This window comes from Chiloscyllium punctatum, chromosome 49 (genome assembly GCF_047496795.1).
Source record: "Chiloscyllium punctatum isolate Juve2018m chromosome 49, sChiPun1.3, whole genome shotgun sequence".
In the NCBI taxonomy this organism is placed as follows: domain Eukaryota; kingdom Metazoa; phylum Chordata; class Chondrichthyes; order Orectolobiformes; family Hemiscylliidae; genus Chiloscyllium; species Chiloscyllium punctatum.
In genome coordinates this window covers 56,783,434-56,806,664 of record NC_092787.1, presented here as the reverse complement: position 1 = coordinate 56,806,664, position 23,231 = coordinate 56,783,434, and the positions used below count along the sequence as shown (strand labels likewise).

At 39.2% G+C, this 23,231-nt stretch overlaps 1 protein-coding gene across 23 annotated transcripts in view; it reads right to left on the bottom strand.

Moving 5' to 3' along the window:
• The window catches only part of tncb (tenascin Cb), a 366,196-nt gene that overhangs the window by 5,785 nt on the left and 337,180 nt on the right, over positions 1 to 23,231 (bottom strand). For 19 of the 23 annotated variants that reach the window (XM_072565497.1, XM_072565496.1, XM_072565492.1 and 16 more), the window contains 10 exons: positions 21,586 to 21,858; positions 19,139 to 19,411; positions 16,969 to 17,091; positions 16,112 to 16,255; positions 12,077 to 12,196; positions 8,474 to 8,623; positions 7,091 to 7,221; positions 4,524 to 4,659; positions 3,327 to 3,478; positions 1,438 to 1,534 (listed from right to left, as the gene is read on the bottom strand). In XM_072565497.1, the coding sequence (XP_072421598.1) occupies positions 1,438 to 1,534; positions 3,327 to 3,478; positions 4,524 to 4,659; positions 7,091 to 7,221; positions 8,474 to 8,623; positions 12,077 to 12,196; positions 16,112 to 16,255; positions 16,969 to 17,091; positions 19,139 to 19,411; positions 21,586 to 21,858 (1,599 nt within the window). The remainder of the gene's footprint in view (positions 1 to 1,437; positions 1,535 to 3,326; positions 3,479 to 4,523; positions 4,660 to 7,090; positions 7,222 to 8,473; positions 8,624 to 12,076; positions 12,197 to 16,111; positions 16,256 to 16,968; positions 17,092 to 19,138; positions 19,412 to 21,585; positions 21,859 to 23,231) is intronic. The other 4 variants (XM_072565503.1, XM_072565510.1, XM_072565513.1 and 1 more) reach the window with 1 other exon arrangement.

The following is a 23,231-nucleotide window of genomic DNA, read 5'->3' as shown; positions in this document are numbered from 1 at the left end:
GGCAGATATTGATAAATTCTTAATCTCACAAGGAATTAAGGGCAACGAGGAGAGTCCAGGTGAGTGGAATTGAAATGCCCATCAGCCATGGTTAAATGGCGGAGTAGACTCGATGGGCTGAATGGCCTTGCTTCCACTGCTATGCCTTATGATCTTATGGATATTTAACCATTGGTTGTGGAACTCACAGACAAACCAGCAAATTTTCACCCTTTTTCTGGCTTGGCTGAAACTGAGAGTATAGAAAGCAGACTTGGAATTGCATTTAGATGTTCAAAACATTCATAGAGTCATAGAGTCCTACAGCATGAAAACAAACTTTTCGGTCCAACCAGTCCAAGATGAACATAATTCCAAACTAGTCTTATAGCTGGACCTGACATGCACATGCAAAAACAAAATCATACTGGTTTCCAATGCTAGGAGGATCGGCTTTCTTTTTAAATTAAAAAATATGTTCTCAAAGGTCATAACAAGCCAGTGAAACACTTATTAACTTTTAGAATGTGACTTCATAACAGGTCAGATCATAAGGTGGCATGGTGGCTCAGCGGTTAGTACTGCTGCCTCACAGTGTCAGTGACCTAGGTTCAATTCCAGCCTTGGGTCATTGTCTGTATGGAGTTTGCACATTTAGATTAGATTCCCCACAGAGTGGAAACAGGCCCTTTGGCCCAACAAGTCCACACCCCCTCCAAAGTGTAACCCACCCAGATACATTTCCCTCTGACTAATGCACCTAACACTGTGGGCAATTTAGCATGGCCAATTCAACTGACCTTCACATCTTTGGACTTTGGGAGGAAACCGGAGCACACGCAGGAAACGCACACAGACACAGGAGCATGTGCAAAATCCACACAGACAGTTGCCCAAGGCTGGAATCGAACCTGAGACCCTTGTGCTGTGAGGCAGCAGTGCTGACTACTGAGCCACCATGCTACCATTCTCTTTGCATCTGTGTGGGTTTCCTCTGGGGGAACCAGTTTTCTCTCACAGTCCAAAGAAGTGCAGGTAAGGTGAATTGGCCATGCTAAATTAGGTGCATTATTCGCTGGAAATACCGAGTAATAGGTAGGGGGATGGGTCTGGGTGGGATACTCGTCAGAGGGTTGGCGTGGGCTTAATGTCCTGTTTCCGTATAGTAGGAATTCTATGATCATATTATAGCTGGTGAGAAATCCATTCTCCTGTTATCCTGTCACATTCACGACAATGCGTAGCCATGCCAGTTTTGTGTTGATGTGAAAAATAGATGTAACTGTCCTAAGTGTAGGGAAAAAATATCTATGGATGTGAAATATGGGGAAGGAAACAGAAGTTGCAATGCCATTTTGACATATTGACAACTGTGCAAATCATCATCAAAAAACGCTAATGGGCAAACTGGATTTGCTGTAGTAAAGTATTGGATAATTCACACACGGTTACACTTACCTAACCAGAACTCATCAGCAGGGTTGCCAAATCCATTTGTGTAATTCTTCCAGTTTCTGAAGAAGTCTACTCTGCCACTCTGGCGTCTCTGAAAAACCTAGAATTTGATTTTTCACTTGATTAATAAGAGTTTTGACTCTTGCCATACACCTCAGGAATATTACTTCTGTAGTTGTCATTGCCTGGATACTGTAAAATGAAAGCTCACGTTGTTTGTATGACACCTTCTACACTTTGGTAAGGGTTTTGATAAATTTTAAAGAAGTGAGTTAACCTGAATTAAAATAGCAAATGAGGGAACATCAAATGAACACGTTAACTTTTTCCCCACTCACCTGCATGTTCTAGGTTTAAGTGGTATAGGATTATAAAGAACATGACTAACAGATTTCTTTCTGGGATTAATTGGGTAGAATTGAACTCATGGTGCTGGGCTTTTCCTAATTCCTGGAATGAACAGGAGGAGATTGAGGTGAGCTTCCCCATGAGGGGGAGCATGGCTCCTCACCACGAGTATAATTTGGTAAGATTGGTCCTTTCATATTTTCTAGTGCTGTTTGTTGCTTGGACCATGGTTGATATTTCTCTGAAGTACACTATCATTCCCCAAATCTCATATGCTATCCTAAAGATTCTTCCACATAACCTTCAATGTGTGAGGATCCAAGGTAACTGCACTCAATTCATTATTCCAATTGCTCTAAATCATTGTCTCCTAAGATGGTTTATCCTGCATGATGGATCTTGCTGTTCCTCTAAATTACATTGAAATTGATATTTTTCGTTGTACATTTTCGAATTTTCGTTTGCAATTAGTAATGTGCATTCTTAGTAATTTACAGCTGATTAATTATTTATGGAATACTAAATAGCTACTGTTTAGTAAATTACTTCCTGTGTGTTGCATGCTTGTTACACTTCATGATGGCAACACCTAAAGGTATCATTTATCTGTCTAACGTAGATGTTAGAGTATGCTCTGAATACATCTCTCGGTGTCACAAAGAGCAGAAAGAAAGCAGACATCATTCTCAAGTGATGGGAAGCAGTAGCCTGTCTGAAATGGTCCTGTATTATGTAAAATAAAGTATTCTGTGTGACAAAATAAAGACAGTTTGTTTTATAGTGAGTTGCTCTCTTTTTTGTAGCATCCTTTTCCTTCTCCTTCCTAGCAGTGTCTAGCATGCGCAGATGTTCCCTGTGTCATGTCTTATCAGACCAGATGACATAATGGGCTGTTCATATGTGACAGCAATTTGATGCTATGAATAATCACTCCATATCTAAATAGTTATTGGATCTTGTTGACTATAGAAACTATTCAATCCTCCTACACTAGGTGGTACTGTGATCATTTTGTAACTCTAAACAGTCTTGTTCTAAAAAACATTTTAAAACATCACGTATTTCAAAACAGTTAGTAACCTTGCTCTGTTCAGATTCAGTATATTTATGCCCCAAGTTTTTTGCAGGTTTTCCATTTCCTTATTTATCTTCACATTCAAGTTACAGCACATAACAATGCAATGCTACTGTGACTGATGGTTACTGCCCGTATACAGAGAGGCAGACTTTAGTACAGTGTTGTTAATAATATCTTTACTCGCATTGAGCAGCCTATCCTCAGAACTACAGTGAATCTGCAAGTAAGCAAGCAGCCATCAATATTTTCATGTTTTGCTCTTTTTCTCGATTTGATCTGTTTTGATGATGACCGTATTGGAATTTGCGACTTTGACAGTAACTACATGTACGAACAGAAGGATGAATTTCTTCTGGTTGATTATTTGGGCAAGATGAGGGGCATGAGATGGCTTTGTATACGCACAATCATTTGCAGTGAAGAAATTCACCTCATGGACTTCCCATAAACAAGAGTGTTACTTTACCATCCAACCACCTCCATCAGTGGTCATGTCACAGTACACCTCCAATGGCTGAGAACGATTTCCACGCAAGAAGATGGTGTAAAGTCCAGAAATGGCTTCACCGTTCAGCAACGTTTGGGAGCAATCCTTGGGGAATGGATACAAGGAGCCAACTGCAGAAAAAGGGAAGCTATACTTAATTCTTCTCGTTCAGAGTGTAAATGTCAAATTTGAAGATGGCCATAAACTTTTCAATGTTTTCCATGAGTAGCATTTTATAGATAGAAGTCACACAACACCAGATTATAGTTCTGTAGATTTATTGAAAATTGCAAGCTTTTAGTGCTTTTGAAGTCACTTCACCTGACAAAGGAGCAGTTCTCCAAAATCTTGTGATTTTAAATAAACCTGTTGGAGTATAGTCTGGTGTCATGTGACTTCTAAGTTGATCCACCCCAGTCAACAGAAGATTTCAACATCATAGCATTTTAGAGCAACAGCTTACAGTGGTACAGCATGTTTAACATAACAAAATATTCCAAGATGCTTCAAGCCAAATTTGACATCCTGCAACACCAAATAGTACTGAATCAGGCTGACTGAAAGCATATTGAAAACTGAGATGGAAAGTTTAGGGAAGGCATTCCTAATCAAAGAGGTTTGGCCTCTTTTTCAGTTTCCAATGTTGGGATAATTAACATTGGACTAACGTCAGGCTCCGGGAGCCAGAAGTAGCAGAGATACTCAAGAATTATAGATCTGGAGAAGGTTATGGAGATAGAAGGGGGCAATGCCGTTGAGCACTTTGTGAACAATGGTGAGAATTTTGAAACAGTGTTGCCTACCTGGATTTTAATATTTATCAAATCCTCATTAATATGTCAAATAATAGCTATTTTAGAAGAAGTTTCAAAAGAAATTTACACTGTTACCTTTGAGTAAATGTTTTGCTTATACATATAGATATTAAGATTTGAAATTAGTTATCTTATTTACTCGTTAGGTATATGTGTATTGGCAGAGAACACACTATCCCAAACTCCATAGAGTGCGATTGATTTGAGATATTTGAAGTGAAGACAAACATTTACTTGGGAAGTCAAGGTATTCAGAGAGAGATAAAAATTGGGAGTAAAGAGATCTAACTGTTATATCGATATCCCAATGTTTCTGATAAAATCTATAAGTAACAGCATACTCAATGAGTTTTGCACATACCTGTTATGAAGCTGGTCTCTATCACATTGCTTCTCTCTGACCCTGTGTAAGCCTGGAGTCTCAGAATGTATGTCATTGATGGAACCAGTTCACTCATGCTGTATGAGGTATCTGTAGCTCTGAAATACTCAACTCTCTATTGCACATAAAAATAAAAAGTCACATTGAAGAAAGATTCAGTTTGTTTACTTTGATGTGTAGTGTTTAACAGACCAAAATCTATTTTGTCACAAAGGTGGCAAAGGACTTGCAGGGACTTACATGTGTTATTGTAAATGTACAGTTTAGCACAAACCCCAGTTTTTATCTTTCCCCTCTGCCCACTTACCCTACCTAGAAGTCAAATTTCACTGGGGAAGAAGCCAACTTTGTTTTTTTAATTACTTTAAAAGCCGACCACAAGTATATCAATGAACAATTTGCTACAAACACTGCCCACCAGGGGACAATGTAACAAGAATCAAAAAACAAAAAGGAATGGGATTGTGATGAAGGAACTGAAACATTAACTCTGATTTCTCTCCACAGATGTTGCCAGACCTGCTGAGTGACCTGTGCTATTTTCCATCTATTAACAACTACCATCATCCATGTTTTCCAATTGATTAATTTACATGTGAAGCCTATTAAGGGCAATCAAAGGTGAGGGAGAGGTAGGAGGTTAAATCAAACTGGAGTTGGAATGACAGATAAGGCATGCCAACCCATGTGGTGCCCACCTTTCTCTAAAAGCTTTGAGGATATTGGTCCATATTGCATACCTCCTTGCCAGGGATACCCAGGCACAATTGTAGCCAGGAAAGAGAGGCACTCAGTCAGCAACTTTGAGCCCCTTCCACTGCCAGGACCTGTTTTTTGCCAATTTGGACAGGCCCAGGAGCAGACCTACGAGGGGCTGTCCTCTGACTTGCCCATACCCTTCCTCAACAGATGTCCAAAAACCTGGAGTGCATCAAAAATATGTTCATATAATGAAAAAGGGGGTGCAACTCGACAAGTCCAGCACTTGCGTTTTATATTCAGAAGTTCTCTTACACACAACTGGAAGTTTCTTTTCCCCATCACCAAATCACCCGTATTTTCTTTTTATACTTATTAACCACCACCAGTAAATCACCCATCTTTCCATAATTTACTTGCAAAGCCCATTAAAGGCAATGCAAATTACCAAAGGTGAAGGAGAGGTCTGGAAGCAGGAAGGGGCTATATCATAACAGAGTTGGAAGGGACCAAAAACAGCTCTCTGTTTTTTATTTCATTTATTTTTCCTCAATCAGCCTGTTCAGATATGTTATTACCCCTCTCTGGGTTAGGAGGAACTTGGACTCCAGTCTTATAGTCCAGGAGTAGGGACAGTACCACTGTACCATAGGAGAAATCCCCAAACCCACTTCTTAAATACAAATTCCAATGAATATCACTTGCTCTCAATCACCTCTGGAGGTGTTCTTGTTGACCCTTAAAGGGGGAATTTACATTTCTAATACAGTATACATCTGAGACAAAGCAACAATCAGCCAAAGGCACTAATCTGACATTTATTCTAAGAAAGTTACCTGACTGCCCAAATAACTCAGGGACAACTCACAGCCTCAACATTTCTCAGAAAATCATCTCCATGGTTACAGAGATCACATCTGCCTCATCCTCTAATCCTCACTTTGTTGGAGATTGTGGGATCAGCAGAGTGCCAGTATAGACAAAAACTAAGACAAAGGCATTGGTGAAAACTTGTGATGATTTGGTTTGAACAGACAGAATTAAGAAATAACTGGACTTCACTGTTTAGGAAAGGTCAAAAGAATAGGACAAAGTAAGTCAAAGCAACACTTCAGTGAACTAGAACCAAAGTGACAAGTTAATTTGTCAGAAATTTAGGATAGTGTGAAGGAGATTTCTTTTTTTTGTCCAGGAGGGTTGTGAACTGTACAGCATATTAGTATAATTGCAGATGGTGGTAAAGATGGATTCAACATTTAAGAAATGATGAGAATGAAAAGGTAATAAAGAAAGTTAAAAATCACACAACACCAGGTTATAGTCCAACAGGTTTAATTGGAAGCACTAGCTTTCTGAGCGCCGCACCTTCGTCACAACCATCTGATGAAGGAGCATCGCTCCGAAAGCTAGTGAGCTTCCAATTAAACCTGTTGGTTTATAATCTGGTGTTGTGTGATTTTTAACTTGGTACACCCCAGTCCAACACTGGCATCTCCAAGTAATAACAAAATGAATCTGCAGCAGCTTCATGGGATCAGAACTACAGCTTGTTCAAAGGGTAACAACATACAGGTGGGGCAGAATGGCCTGCTTTTTGTTGAAATAGCTGTAATAATGTGAGGTGTGAACTGCTACGCATCCAGCTCTCAAGTACAAAGATCTGCCCAATGATTTATCATCTTTCTACTTTATTTTGCTTCACTCTTTTTGAATGTGAACTGCAGTCGGTTGAATTTTTTTATCTTCTCCAATTTCAGTGAATAAAGTCAATGTGAGCACCAGTATGATGGAGAAACGGTAGTCTGAAAATTCAACAGCCGAGAGAATCAACCCTCGGTAGGATTTACCTGTGGTCTCCCATCTTCAGATTCCACGGTCATAATGTACCCTTCAATCTTAGCTTGTGGAGGTTTCCAAGAAACAAGGGCATTGGTTGCTGTAATTTCTCCAACTCTCAGGTCTCTGGGTGGATCAATGGCTTTGAGAGAATAAAAATATATAACCATTAAATAAATGGCATGAACATTGTTGGAGCTGCACTCATCCAAGTAAGTGGACAGTATTCCATCACACTCTTGTTTTCTGTGCAACTGACAGCATTGCAGCTAAGAAAGGTTTTAATCCATTATTTAACATTAACAATGATCAATCAAAGCTTTTTTTGTGTGAGGGTTAAGAAATTCATTCATGGTTTTATACCTTTCAGCTACATTTATTAAAGTTCCTGTTAATGGCCACCCATGCTATTTGTTTCCCTACCACTTTCTGTACATAACTGAATCTTTAGTTGTTGCTATATCCTACCAGTGCTGCTGGCTCTCAAAGCCCAGGCTTCAGGGCCTGAGCAGCAGGATGAAAAGTTCATACCAGATCCCCTCAGGTAAGTCTCTGGCAGTTCCTGTTTAGACCTCATGGGTGGCATGGTGACTCAGTGGTTAGCACTCTGTCTCACAGTGCCAGGAACCTGGGTTCAATTTCAGCCTTGGGTGACTGTCTGTGTGGAGTTTACACATTCTCCTTGTGTCTGTGTGGGCTTGCTCTGGTTTTCTCCCACAATCCAAATGTGTGCAGGCCAGGGTGAATTGGCCATGCTGAATTACCCAGAGTTTTGGTGCATTAGTCAGGGGTAAATATAGGGTAGGGGAATGGGTTTGGGTGGGTTACTCTTTGGAGGATTGGTGTGGACCAGATGGGCCAAATGGCCTGTTTCCATACTGTAAGAAATCTAATCAAATCTCTTACTCATTCTCAATTCTGTTTTTTACTTACCTTCAGCTGCCTAGGCTTCAGACTTTAGAATTCTTGCCCGGACTTCTTCACCTCCTTTAGCCACTCCTTAAAGCCGACATCATTGACCAAGCTATTGGCCGGGTGTCTAAATATCTCCTAATGGCTATTTAGGTAGCTCAACAATGCTTTTATGAAGCATAGCATCTATACAGTGTGGAAGCAGATCATTCTGCCCATAATGACCCTCTGCGAAGCATCCCACCCAGACCCACACCTATTTTCCCAAGCCCTGTAACCCTGCATTTCCCATGGCTAGCTCACCTAACACTATGGATAATTTGGCATGGCCAATCCACCTGACCTACACTGCTTTGGACTGTGGTCGGAAACCAGAGCACCCGGAGGAAACTCATGCAGACACAAAGAGAGTATGCAAACTCCACGCAGACAATCACCTGAGGGTGGAATCGAACCTGGGTTACAGGCAGAGTAGAACTTACCGGTTGTAAAAGTAGTAGATGCAGCAGAACTTTCCATAATGCCTTTCACAGCCCTGATCCACACAGTGTACAAGGTACCAGGGAAAAGAGAGGAGAGGGTAGTCTGCACCTGGTCCCCTGAAACCCTTTTTGTCTGTTGAAGAGCTGAAGCTGAAAAAGAAGGATCAGTATCTTATTTTAGGCTTATTTGTCCAATTGATTTGCAGGTACACATTCTTATTTGAAAATGGTAATGTAAAACTTTCTTCCACTTATGTGAGCAAGAAATTAATCTTAATCCTTGTGTCAGTTTGCTTCAGTTGTTAGTTGGCAATACTCTTGCTTTTGGAGTCAGAAGGTTATCGGTTGAAGTCCAAGAAGTTGACAGTCCAATGGAGTGCTGAGGGAGTGCTGCACTGTCAGAGGTACTTAATTTCAGGTGAGGTAATAAACTGAGGCCCTGCCTACTTTTTCAGCTGTGTGTAAGACCAACGCAAGGTGCTGTTTTAATGAACATCAGGGTTGTTCTCCCTGGTGTCTGTTCAAATGTATATCCTTCAATCAACAGATAATTTCAAACAGATCATCTAGCCACTGACATACTTGGTTGTGGGAGCATACTGTGTGCAAACTGATGGTTCTGTTTCATACATTCCAAAAGTGACTTCACTTTAAAAGTTATTGGCTGCAAGACACTTCACATAATTATATAAGGGACTTGTATGCCTCCATGTAATACCTTCTTTATAACAGTTTCAGAATTCAAGTTTGGATCCACGTTTTATTATGGATTTAAGACCATAAGACATAGTAGTTCATTGTTGATCTGGCAATCCTTAATTCAACTTTCCTAACTTTTCACAAACCTTGACTCCTTTATTAATTAAAAATCCATCTCAGCCTTAATGACCCAACCTCAACAGCCTTGTGTGGTAAGGAATTCCACAGATTCACTATCCTCAGAGAGGATATTCCTCCTCATTGTTGTTTTACATGTCGACCTCTTATTTTGAGAATATGCTCTCTGGTCCTAGTCTAACTCACAAGAGGTAACAACCTCTCTGAATCCAACCTGTCAAGTCCTCTAAGAACCTTGTATATTTCAATAAGGTTGCTTCTTAGTCTCCTATATCCCAGTGGGTACAGCCCCAATGACTCAACCCTTACTCATAAGAAAATCCCTCCCCAATATCAGCTAGGCAACCTCCTCTGGACTGTTTCTGATGCCAGTACATTCCACCTTAGATAAGGGGCACATAACTGTTCACAGTATTCTAGCTGTGGTCTTACTACCACCTTGTATGGTTACAGCAAAAGCTTTCCGACTTTTAAATGCAATTCCATTTGAAACATTCCATTTGCCTTTTCTATTATCGGCTGAAATTAGGTGCTACCATTTTGTGATTCATGGATGAGGACTCCCAAGTGACTCTGTATTGTAGCTTTCTGCAGTCTTCATCTATTTAAATAATATTTAGCTCCTATATTTTTCCTGCCAAATGTGCATAATCTCACATTTTCCCACATTAAATTCCATCTGCAAAGCTTTTATCCACTCACTTAACCTGTTTATATATCTCTGCAGACTATTTCTGTCATGCTCACTATTTGCCTACCCACTTATCTTTGTTATCCCAGTCAAATTTGTGGTCCGTGTCCTCCGAATATATAGCTACCATCTACTGACGACAAGGACAGCAAATGTGACTGGGACAACACAACAATAATAGGACAAGCCAAACAGAGGACAGTCAGAGAATTTCTAGAAGCATGGCAGTCATCCACAGACTCCATCAATAAACACATCGACCTAGATCCCCAATATACAGGCCACTACAATGAACAACCGGAACTGGCAACCAGAAGAAATGGGAACAAAACCAAATAAATTCCAAATGACAGTATAGCAGCGCTTCACAGCAGGTTCCACAACACCGAGGGTATCACCTAGAAAGGGGAAGAAATGTCGGCAAACCAAATTTCCACCTCGGTGAACATAACCACAACAGCTGCATACATTGTAAAACCAAAGCCCCTGCACTGATCTCTGTGGCACTAGTTACAGATATGCATTCTGAAAATGACCCTCTTATCTAAACTTTCTGTCTTTTCTTGATTAACTAATCCTCTATTCACGCTAAAATTTTATCTTCACACCATGGGTTCTTGGCTCATTAATTAGCCTAATGTGATCATGTAATATTTGAGTACATAACCTGGTGTTATTGTTCAGTACAATGTTGAGGTGCAGCTGCATTGTTAGACCTGTAATTTTACAGATGAGATGTCATCTATGTAGGAAGGTCAAAGGTACTACTTGAAGAACAGCAGAGTTCTCCCAGTGTTCTGGCTACCATCCCTCCCTCAGTGACCAAGCTGAGACTAGATTATTTGATGGTTTGCTCTTTGTGAAAATTAGCTTTTGGTGTTTGCTTTACATAATAACGGTGGCATCACTTCAGAAGCAAATCCATTATTTCTAAAGTACTTCGCACAATATAAATGCAAAATATTAATTCAGCCACACTGATTAGAGATGTACACAAGTTCAACTTAATATGCAGTATGAAAATAGCTATGGAGTTATCTAAACATGGATAGAGTTTTAAAAATTAATATGAACACCTTTTTTTTATTTCTATCTCAGATATTCCTTTGTTATCTTGTTTGCAGGGACCTCTCCCCTGTCTTGTCTACCTTTTGTATATTTTCTTGTCCTCTCATTTCTCTCTCACCTCACTTGAAATGAACTTATTTTTATGAAACAATTTGCAGAACTCCCACTCCGTAATTCTTTGCTATTCCCCTTTTACTTTGTTCCAGTATTTTTGAAGTATTTCTGGACTTCAATCTTTCTTGCAATAATAAGGAGCACTTTCTTACAAACCTGCCACCTATCCTTTCTCCTTACAGAGGCTGATGGACCTGTTGAGCATTTCCAGTACAGTATTTGCTTGAAAACTAAAATCTGATTTGATCTCAACAGACAATTTTTTATGTAAATGTACAGAGAAACCTCAATTATCCGGCATTTGATTATCCAAATTTTGGATTATCCAAACAAGATCACAGGATCCCAATACTTGGTGAAACTGTGTTATCTGGCATTTGATCCTCTAAACAAAATACCTCCCATCCATGTCGTTCGAATAATTGAAGTTCTTCTGTATATAATATTTATATTTTGAAATGTACAATTAGTCTTCAGCAAATACATCCACTAAACTGTCCACATTAATTAATGAGCCAGAAACATAAATATGGTGGGGAATCTGAATCAGATTATGTGCACAAACATTGTCACTGTCTTTCCTGAGATCTGCTTGAGTTGGCATATCCATTGAAATCAGAAATATTATCAGAGGAAGGCATTTATAATATTGTCACAGGATGCACAGACCATTTTTTATGAGCCATTGTAAATTAAGACAGCGAGGTCTGTCTTTCTTTTACAACATATCGCCCATTGATAGGCTATGCTTCAGTAGCATTGATTTCTAAAATCAATCCTGGATATTTTGAGGAAAAATCACAAACCAATTTTCTATCTTGTTCATGTTAACTTTCATAAGTAATAATTAATTTAAAATAGATTCATTTTTATGATTGAATGATTGCCCTTACCACCCTCAGTATGAGCGTTGAGCACATATTCATCTACTGCAGCAATTGTGGGTTTCCATGTCAGTAGGGCTTCAGAATCCATGACTTTCACAACTCTCAATTCTGATGGACTGTCCAAGGCTGTCAATCAAGGAGAAAATATAATGCAATACATTACTTTCATACCAGTGCAATCGACAATTCAAGTCCCACTCCAGGATGAGATGGACCAGGCATATGTATTCATACCAGTGACTCATAACTCTAGGATCAACTTATAATTCCTTCCAATTTATGCCAAAGGCAAAAGTGAGCAAGGTTCCCAGGAAGGAAAATAATTGGATTTCCACAATCAGTATCCATAGCTCCAGACTGCAACATGCATGTGCGATGATACAGTGGCTTTAAGAGGTGTGTTTTATTCTGGCTTCTTTTAGAGAGAGACTGGGGGACAGGTGCCAAGCAGTATATGAGAAGGTAAACAATTTGTGAAGTCTTGTGTGTATTTTTTTCAAAGTTGGAACAATAGAAGCAGCCTGAGTGGGTGTGGTCAAGCTGCCACCCACTGAATCAGAGATTTTAAGTTTAGTTTTCAGCAGTTGCTGTTGGGGTCTTGAAGAGGTGGAAGCTATTTTCTCCCTCTCTTGGTTACAGTCAAAAGCTGGGGGTTCTCTGCCTGTTATGGGTTGCATGTGAAACAAACTGTTTTCTGAATTTACCTTTTGCCAAAGGGTGTATTTATGGGATGTTACTATATTAAAACAGTTATAGAGTCATAGAGATGTACATAAAAAGACCCTTCAGTCCAACTTGTCCATGCCAACCAGTTATCCCAACCCAGTCTAGTCCCACTTGCCAGCACATGGCCCATATCTCTCCAAACCCTTCCTATTCATATACCCATCCAGGTGCCTTTTAAATGTTGCCATTGTATGAGCCTCCACCCCTTCCTCTGGCAGCTTATTCCATACACACCATCCTCTGCATGAAGAAGTTGTTCCCCAGTCTCTTTTATATCTTTTCACTCTCACCCTAAACCTATGCCCTCTAGTTCTGGGCTCCCTCACCCCAGGGAAAAGCCTTGTATATTTACCCTATCCATGATTTTATAAACCTCTATAAGGTCACCCTTCAGCTCCCGACACTCCAGGGAAAATAGCCCCAGCCTATTCAACCTCTCCTTACAGCTCAAATCCTCCAACCCTGGCAGCATCCTTGTAAATCTTTTCTGAACCCTTTCAAGTTTCACAACACCCTTTTGATAGGAAGGAGACCAGAATTGCATGCAATATTTCAAAAGTGGCCCAACCAATGTCCTGTATAGCCATAATATGACATCTCAACTCCTGTACTCAATACACTGACCAATAAAGGAAAGCATACCAAATGCCTTCTTCACTATCCTATCTACCTGCGACTCTACTTTTAAGGAACTATGAACCTGCACTCTAAGGTCTCTTCATTCAGCAACACTCCCTAGGACCTTACCATTAAGTATATAAGTCCTGCTAAGATTTGTTTTTCCAAAACGCAGCACCTCACATTTATCTAAATTAAACTCCATCTGCCACTTCTCAACCCATTGACCAGTCTGATCAAAATCCTGTTGTAATTTGAGGTAACCTTCTTCTCTGTCCACTACGCCTCCAATTTTGGTGTCATCTGCAAACTTACTAACTATACATCTTAAGCTCACATCCAAATCATTTATATAAATGACAAAAAGTAGTGAACCCAGAACCAATCCTGGTGGCACTCCATTGGTCATAGGCCTCCAGTCTGAAAAACAACCCTCCACCACCATTCTCTGTCTTCTATATCCAAATGGCTAGTTTACCCTGTATGCCATGAGATCCAACCTTGCTCACCATCTTCCATGGGGAACCTTGTTGAATGCCTTATTGAAGCCCATATAGATCACGTCTACCTCTCTGCCTTCATCAATCCTCTTTGTTACTTTATCAAGTTTGTGAGACATGATTTCTCACACACAAAGCCATGTTGACTATCCCTAATCAGTCCTTGCCTTTCCAAATGCATATATATCCTGTTCCTCTGGATTCTCTCCAACAACTTGCCCACCACTGACGTTAGGCTCATCCATCTATAGTTCCCTGGCTTGTCCTTAACACCTTTCTTAAATAGTGGTACCACATTAGCCAACCTATGGTCTTCTGGCACCTCACCTGTGATAATTAGTAATTGTTACTGTATGTATTATTCTGTTAAGTTTTCCAGTTGAGTTAATTTATTCCAATTCCTTCTTTCTTTCATTGTGTTTTAATTAGAGTGGATTAATAAAGTGTGTTTTGCTTTAAATTTGGTATTTTGACCAATCTAATTGCATCAAAATGCAAGCTTTATATTTAACTTTTAAAGAGAAAAGGTTAGGGTCGAAACTCTTTTGAATATTTTGAGGGTTTTGGTCTGGTCCATAACATATATAAAAGAGCATGTTAGCACAGCAGTTCTGATTGGGGGGAGGCAGTGGTCACTTCAACAGTTGGATGTCCAGTGTAGCTCATATCAGTGCCAACAACAGCAGGTTGAATCCCAATTCGGGCTGGGGTTGTTTCAGGACCTGCTTCCTTTACCTATCGGTTGTGGCATAATGAATCAGACCTGCTTTTGGTCAGAAGGAGAATCTTAAAGTGTATTTCAATATTCTACCACTCAGAGGAAAGCAATTATGCTCTATTCACCTCCAGAACCTCAGTCAAGGCTTTGTGCTGGAGGTGTAATCTAGCAGAACAATGACAGGCTCGAGGGAACAATTAACACTACCTTTGTCACACAGTCCCTTGTGCTTAGGTCGCTGATGGATTTGAAAGTGTTATATCCCTGCTTTCTATTTCCATAATTCATTACACTCATATCAAGATGGCAGAGTCAGTCACCAACTAGTGTTGAACATAGAACATAGAACATCACAGCGCAGTACAGGGCCTTCGGCCCTTGATGTTGCGCCGACCAGTCATACCAATCTGAAACCCTGTTGAATTATGATGAAGATGATGTGACTACAATGAAGGCCCTTTCACGCTTGAGTTATGACTGAATTCTATTCCACATTTTTGCTTTCACTGTTATGCTCAGTTGCAGTCAAGATTCCACAGCCTGTTATTTTCTGGAGACCCTGAGGAATAAGTCCCACCCTCCTCTAGCTTATCTCTCCACCCTTCAGGCTCTATTCTTTATTCCTGATGAAGGGCTTTTGCCCGAAACGTCGATTTCACTGCTCGTTGGATGCTGCCTGAACTGCTGTGCTCTTCCAGCACCACTAATCCAGTATTTGGTTTCCAGCATCTGCAGTTATTGTTTTTACCTGAGGAATAAGTTGCCCAGGTTCCCTGGATTTAAAGGACTAAGTTTGTTCTCTTTATTCTGACAACAGAATCTTGAGAGCTAATTTTTGAAAGTCTGCAATGGTTTGGATCTTGGGAGCTAGCCTGATTTAGACGATGGAATATAGCCAACAGAGTGAGACCATGCATCTGCAATTCCTGGCATAAGTCAACCTGAAAATAGAAGTGGAAGTGAAGCCTGGAACTCACTTTGGCTCAGTCTGTGTTATCAGAGGCTCCTGGACCCAAAAGGATCTACACTTTTTGAGTTCAATTCAGGTGAATTAAAGTATTCAAACTGTTTAACATTTATTAAAGGTGTTATGTCTTGTTACGTCCATGGGGATGCACAAACATATGGAAAGCAACATTCCCTCTGAGCTGTGAAGCTTTCATCTGGACTCAAAATGTTAGCTTGCTCTCTTTCCACAAAAACTTTGTTGAAGAGTTATCTAGACTCAAAATAATAGCATATCTCCAGCATTTTTGTTTTCCGATACACTCCCTTCTGATTTCTCCACACACTGCCATGCATAGACCTCAGAGATCCATGCGGTGACTGGTGAAATGAAAGGGAGCAGAGATGAAATGTACATCCTCTGCACAATAAACGTTTCAAATTTTTGTCAAGCTGTCACAAATCAGTGAATAGTATCTTAGTTTGGCAGTAGAGATTGTGTGTTCTATTGATGCCCTTTTCCCCTTCACTTACCTGTACGCACTGTGCCGGAAACCGCTTCACTCTCATCAAGCCCTCTAACAGCAATGACTTTGACTTCATATTCAGTGGCTGGGGTCAGCCTCCTCAGTATAGTTTGTGTCTTCCCACCATCGACTGTCACAGTGTTGCTTGGGCCTGAGAAAATTGGTACAGAATCATAGAATCTTACTGTACAGAAGCAGGCCATTCAGCCACCCATGCCCATGCTGGTGCTTTGAATGAGCTATTTCTCATGTACAATCCCCAACCCTGCCACACATGCTCACTCCTCAGAATCCTGCAACTTTCTCTCCTTCAAACATGTATCCAATTCCCTTATGCAAGTTAGTACTGGATGTGCTTCTGCCATATGGGAGTATGGGAGGTAAGTAAATGTGAAGCTCTTTGTAATGTCAATGGGAAATTCCAGAACCAGTTTGTACCTTGTAGAAATGTCATGCTCCAAAGAGTTCAATTGATTTAGCTGATGGGCCCCTTTTCAACAAACTGTATTGAGCACTCCATGTGTGGCACGGTGGCACAATGGTTAGCACTGCTGCCTCACAGTGCCAGAGACCTGGGTTCAATTCCCACCTCAGGCAACTGACTGTGGAGTTTGCACATTGTCCCTGTGGGTGTGCTCTGGTTTCCTCTGACAGTCCAAAAATGTACAGGTTAGGTGAATTGGCCATGCTAAATTGCCTGTGGTGTCGGGGGGTGGGTCAGTGTGCATTTGTTGGGCCAAAGGGCCTGTCTCCACACTGTAAGTAATCTAAATTACTTTTGAAGATCAGCAATTGAATATGGACTTGCTTTATATTTGACAGCATATAAAATAGAGGTTCCAACAAGTCAATGTGGCGTCTTACCTCCATCAGTTGGCACATAAATAATCTTGAAGCTGGTGATGTAGCTACTCTCAACGTCCCACCAGAGTGTCACTGTAGTGTCGGTGACATCTGTAAACTGCAGAAATTTAGGAGCTCCTAATGCTGTCAGAGAGAGTTGATAACAGAAGTCAAGCATATTTGATGTGTATTCCAACTGGACACCTTAACAGATTTAGGCACTGTGGAAAACCATGACAAAATTTGAACAAAAGGCATAATGGTGGGACTAATTTCCGAAGTTACACATTGAATGTCTTCCAAAGCCCGGAAACAATATCAGATCTGATCTGAAAGTATATATAGCACGACGTTAAGATTAAAACAAAGGCATTCAATCATAAAAGCAGAGAACAAGAATGAGATGAAACAAATCCTAGAACGGTAAATGAAAATAAAAATCATGTATGGAGATGCAATCTTAATGAGGCTGCACACTAATAAATTACTGAGTGCCCATAAGTTACAGCAAAGAAAACATACATTTTTATCATTGGTTTAAAGCCTCGGATAGGGATGATTTTGCCCAAACCTTAAAGATACCAATCATCTCATTGAAAATATGATTGGCATTTTTTGTTCACTTGTTTACAAAGATTAAACATTGGTATACAATGTTTGTCATGATGTCAATATAGTGGCAAAGCAATGCATAAAACTGTTGATACTGTCAACAGGTATATATGCTTATTCAGCATGTTTCATAAAGACAGCAGAAATCCTATTAACTGGTTATCTTTAGAATGTCTTTTTGGCTTATATATGATCTTCAGATCCTTTATTTTACAAATCAAACCATCCATTTAACTGATTTTCACTTGCAGTGCTTGACAATACAAAGAACAGGAAGTAGACACACAACAAAATCTGAATACACAACAGCTGCACAAACACTTCTTGTAACTGAAACAAGAGGGAAAATGACTATGAAAGAAAAGCAGAAACAGCTTTGCCCGGGCTAAGTGGAAAAACCAGGAAGTGCAGAGCAGAGAAGGTCCTGTTACATGTCACTTACAGCTCTGCACATGCACTGAAAGCCAAGACATTGCAACAAAGTCAAAGAATGGCCAAGATTACTGCAAACCAACTGAAACATAAAGCAAATTTATTCAAAGCATCCCGCACAATATAAGAATAAATGGATTAGCATCAAATGTGATAATGAATCTTCAAATATACTGATATCAAGCCATTACATTAAAAAAATCTTGCTAATAAGCAGAATAGAGGAACTCTTGAAACTTTAATCATTGCTGACTACTGATGGGAGAAAGCACTGAATGGAAAAAGAAATGGCTGCTTACTTTAAAATCCATAGATATTGGTACAATTTTACTCATGCATTGATTTGATGGAAACTTCTAGAGATGTAATTCTTCAGATTATTAAAGGTAGCCACAAAATAAAACTCCAGAATGTTTGTTTGTCCTCAACATCTATTCAACCCGAAACCGCTCTCCGAACATCAGCATCAAATCGTCTCCTATCCCCCACCATACAAGGATACAAGGTTCCAAATAGCCCTATGAAGTAGTTGAATTTACTTAAAGGTAAGGAGTTAACTGTTAACTGAGGACCTTTGCAAACAATGTTTCTAACCTCTACCATGACCACTCAAACTGAAGCAGCTGCTGGTTGGGATACAGTTTTTTCCAATGACAGATTGCATCTTAGTGCAGGCCACAAGCTAAGATTATGGTTAAACTGTGGAACTATACATTTTGGATAATGCTGCATCACCAATACTGTTGAACTCAATTCACTTTGCTTCAGAATCATTACATGACAGTGGGACTTCTACTCTCAACAAGCATGCTCCCCATTCTGTTCAACTTCTTTGGCTTTTCACAAACAGCCCATCCTCCTACTTCTCTGTAGAAAATTGTCAACTGCTTATTAATGGCATGTTGGTGAAGTCTATTGTTTGAAGGAAGAATGGCAGCTGAAGCGAGTTCTAAAAGGGACAAAAATAGAAGTAGAAATATTTATCAGTGAAGTTTGGAAAACAATTCATTGAAGGCAAGGGCCAGCATCTATGCTTGTCAATAGTCCAGAAGCAAAAAAAAAGTTGAACCTGGAGAAAAAATAAAATTGTCTATCAGTTGTGAAAGAAAAATAAGTGCAGAGTCTGTTAAAAAAAATACAATAATACCTGTGGTTGCTATGGTATTTAATGGCTGCGAATATCGTCCCTCTGAAATGCCAACCAAGGAAATCTCATACTCAGTACCATCGGGTAAGTCCGTGATGTTAGTTGTTCGGAGTTCCCCTGACACGATGTAGTCCCGGGGTGCAGTTTCCTTTCTCAAATCCCCAATGCTAATGCTAAAGTAATCAAAGACATTCTCATCTGTTGTCCAAGAGAGTTTGAAGCTATTTGAGGTAACATCAGAAACTGATAAGTTGTCCACTTCAGGCTCAGCTTCTGAGGGAGAAACAAGTTATGTAAGTTCCTGCTTTCCTTCTTGCCTTTAAATTATAAATAATTACTTTTGTTTGTTAATATCAATTACTCGAAAAAAAAGTTTGCTTTGACAGGCCAGTCTGGACTACCAATAATTAAAGCAATTAATTCGTTTTTAATTGAATAATTTAATCACAAATGTATTAGTAAATTGTGAAATAATTTGACCAAAATACTGTTAACAATCTGGAATCAGTTAGAAATCTAAAATGTAAGTTAATTATCAATTGTTCATGCAATAACAATGTATTGTGTGCCTCTAGGAATTTGGAAAATATTGATTGTTCATGACATTTCTCCATAGTGAATAAATCTGAGTTGATTTCAGTTCTTTCCCCATTCCATCCAAACCTGATTTTGCATAGCATTTAAGAACTCAGTCCATTTAGCTTTATAAAGACATTGGGGCTTATGTGTTAACCTTTTGAAATGGTAATCAATCCAAGCAACAGAGTAAAGGGGAGATGAGACACTTACAGACCAACAGAGAATTAACAACGACAAAAGGCAAAGATATTCATTAGATCTTTGTACAAGCATTGACTGAACATCATCATAAGGTTGTTGTATGCAGGCAATATCAAACCTAAAGAAGTCATCAAGTAGCATTTCAGACGTATACAAGAAATAATTTGGTTATTGGGATCAAGAAGAATTACAAAGGATATTTAAATACAATTATAAGCAGTTATTTCACTCCATACAAAGAAAACAACATGAATGCTGGAAGAACATAGTGATTAGTATGTCCACAACTAGATAAAAAGGTTTCAGTAATCACAAGAAACTGAACACAGCAAACTGAACACACTATGAGTGAGCACTTTCCGTGTGAATTCCATGTTACAGGAATGAAGTCCAATACATTCCAAGGAGCCTGGTAAAATGGTTAGACACAATCTGACAATAATCAAAAGCCATCATTCTGATTTAAAGCCATACTTCAGGAGGGGATTGCAATAATGACCAAGCAATTTAAAATGGTCATGCAGAAACAAAGGTTGCATCTTCAGCAGGCCTTCAATTTAATGCCCCTTACCGCTCAAAAAGTCATTATTGTGAAGTCATTTGTAAATATTGGTCTGTTTTATAGATAACAGGAAATCTCATTGATATTGATTTGGTTCTCATCAAGATATCATAGAAAGTTGAACATTCTCCCACTTTGAGCCTGTGTCAACATCAATCACATTCAAGCCAATATGTCATTCAAAGTCAGAGCAAACCTTGCCCTATACTGCCATCAACCCTCACCTCAGAATATTCATATAACATCAATATGCCAACATGTCACATTGGCTGTATTCATGCTTATCTTATGTGTTAAATGAAAGATGAATGGTGTGAGCTCATGTCCATTAACAACTAGGTTGAGATTTCCAAAGTCAATTCACACATTTTTTTTTAAAACACCACTTGATTTATTTTGGTGTTAATTTTTTGTTATTTTTTAAAAAACTTGGTAATGGTGACATTCCAATATCTGTGTAAAAGTTGATGAAAACTGAAATCGTTCCACATCAAGCGCAGTTTGGAAGAGAAAAGAAGTTTTCAAACAAAACAGATTTATTTCTCTTTCTAATTGACAATTTATTTCATGCTCTAAGTCCTATTCCAAGTCTTCTTTCCACCAACATTCAGAGAATGATAGCTCAAGATCTTTCTGCGGAATAGCTTTCTAGTTTAACTGGTACTTTAACATGGCTTGAAATTTTTTAAATATTGGTAATATTTTCTAAGGGAATAGAAAATAAAAGCTGCAGTGGTAAAAAATCATCTTCCAATTTGCAACAAGTTCATTCCTTGCTGTTGATGTAGAATGATATCTCATCCCTGTCAACTTTGAAAAAATTTCACAATGTTAACATTTTAAAATAAAAATCTCAATGTCCTATTACTTTTTAATTGATTTAATCCAAAACGATTGTTTAGTCCATGCCCCTTTCTCATAAGGCTTATTTAAACTGTGTAATTCTGAAAAAAACACAAATATTAATGTGAAGATATTGGTGAACGTTCTCAGTCTGGATAAAGTTTGCAGAGGGTTAATGTGTTGCATTGAAAGAGAAACAAAATTCTGTGTCAATAAAAGAATACACAAACAAGCAACAGAGACCTCAACTGAGTAAAAATACCTGTAGCCGTCTTAGTAAATAGGGGCTTAGAGAGCTGGTCATTGGCTACACCATAGATATTAATATCATAACCAATCCCAGTGATCAGACCAGTGATGTTAATGGAGTGATGATCGCCTGGCACTCTGTGCTCCATTGGTTCCAACAACCTGCCAGAATCTCTAACCACTATAACAAAACTTTCATAGGCCCCGTCCGTTGCGTTCCAAGAGATTTTGAATCCATAAGCGTTTATGTGTGAAACCACTAAGTTTTCCATTTTGAGTTTTTGCTCTGGAGAAACAGGGAATTATTTTAGGAAGAACATTATAAATGAAAGACATCCTTCAAATCCATGCTTTGTCTACAGATCTTATCAAATACTATTGAATCATGATTGTACAACTATTGACTTAAAGTTATGAACTTATTCAGCACTCACACATTACAGATTCACAGACAAGGCCACGTGCTAAGTGCCTAAAACAAAGAAACAAGTTAATATTAGATGTAAGGAGAATGGTTTCCAAAAAATAAGTGTCATGATATGAGGGAGACTGTTACTGAAGCAAGTCTCATTTGGGTCAATGAGAAGGGAACATTTTGAATAAGATATTGGAGCTCTGAATGGATGCTGTGTCATACATACTCTTTATGCCCTGAGTTAGCTGATTTCAACCAGGCCCGCAAATGGGTAGTATGATTGGTCTTGGTGTTCCGAGACTAGGAAGAGATAAACAAAATAATCAGCCAGAGCTCCCATTGTATTTCCCTCTGGTGGAAGTGGACTTGTGAACATCAATGATTGGACTTGCATTCAGTATCTCCCAAAGTCAGCCAGCTAACACTTCAGTGAACACATGACGAACGGTCATGGTAAAACACTGTATGGACTCAGGAGATTGTATGACAATATGAGTCACTTTATTTAGGAGATCTGTGGTGGGGGGGGGGAAGAAATACAAGTATTTCTTCATGATAGTACAAGACCTATATATGCAAATAGAAAAATACTGCAGTGTTTATGCAAGGTGCTTAACCTGACATTAACAGAGTTAGCTTGAGCTTTGTGTGAGGATAATTCCATCAACATGATTCTGGTTTGGAACTGTGGCAAGTCGAACCAAAATTTAAAACTCTCAAACTGATTTCAGTTGGAGGCTAGGGGAAAATTCTGAAGGGTGAACATACAATTCTGTTCTACTGCTTAATCATAAAGTAACAACTGGAAGTTTGTCACACCCTGAGCAATCCCAATCGATTAAACCTGCCACAGACAGTTATCATTGAATGCTGCATGAAGAAAGAGGTTACTAAATTATTGGCAGTTTCGTAGAAGAGAAGGAGTACATAGCAAATCATGCATTTCCATAACCACATGCAAAAGTATGATTTTACAGGACAGTGGGTGTTGCATGCTATTCCTTTTCATCTCTCGTAAGTATCTAGCAAGAAGACTGAAGAAAGGTCATTTTAATTAAGTCTGTTACTTTCACTTCTCATTAATGTCTTCCTACAGTTCTTCCACAATACAAGTATGCTGGGACAAATAGCTTCTTCTGTGCCATGAGGTTCTATGATTTAGATTCTCCTTAGCTCTCTGGAGTTGCCTTCTTTTCATTGTACTTTGAATATCTTTAACAAACTTAACTATTTAAGGTACAGCC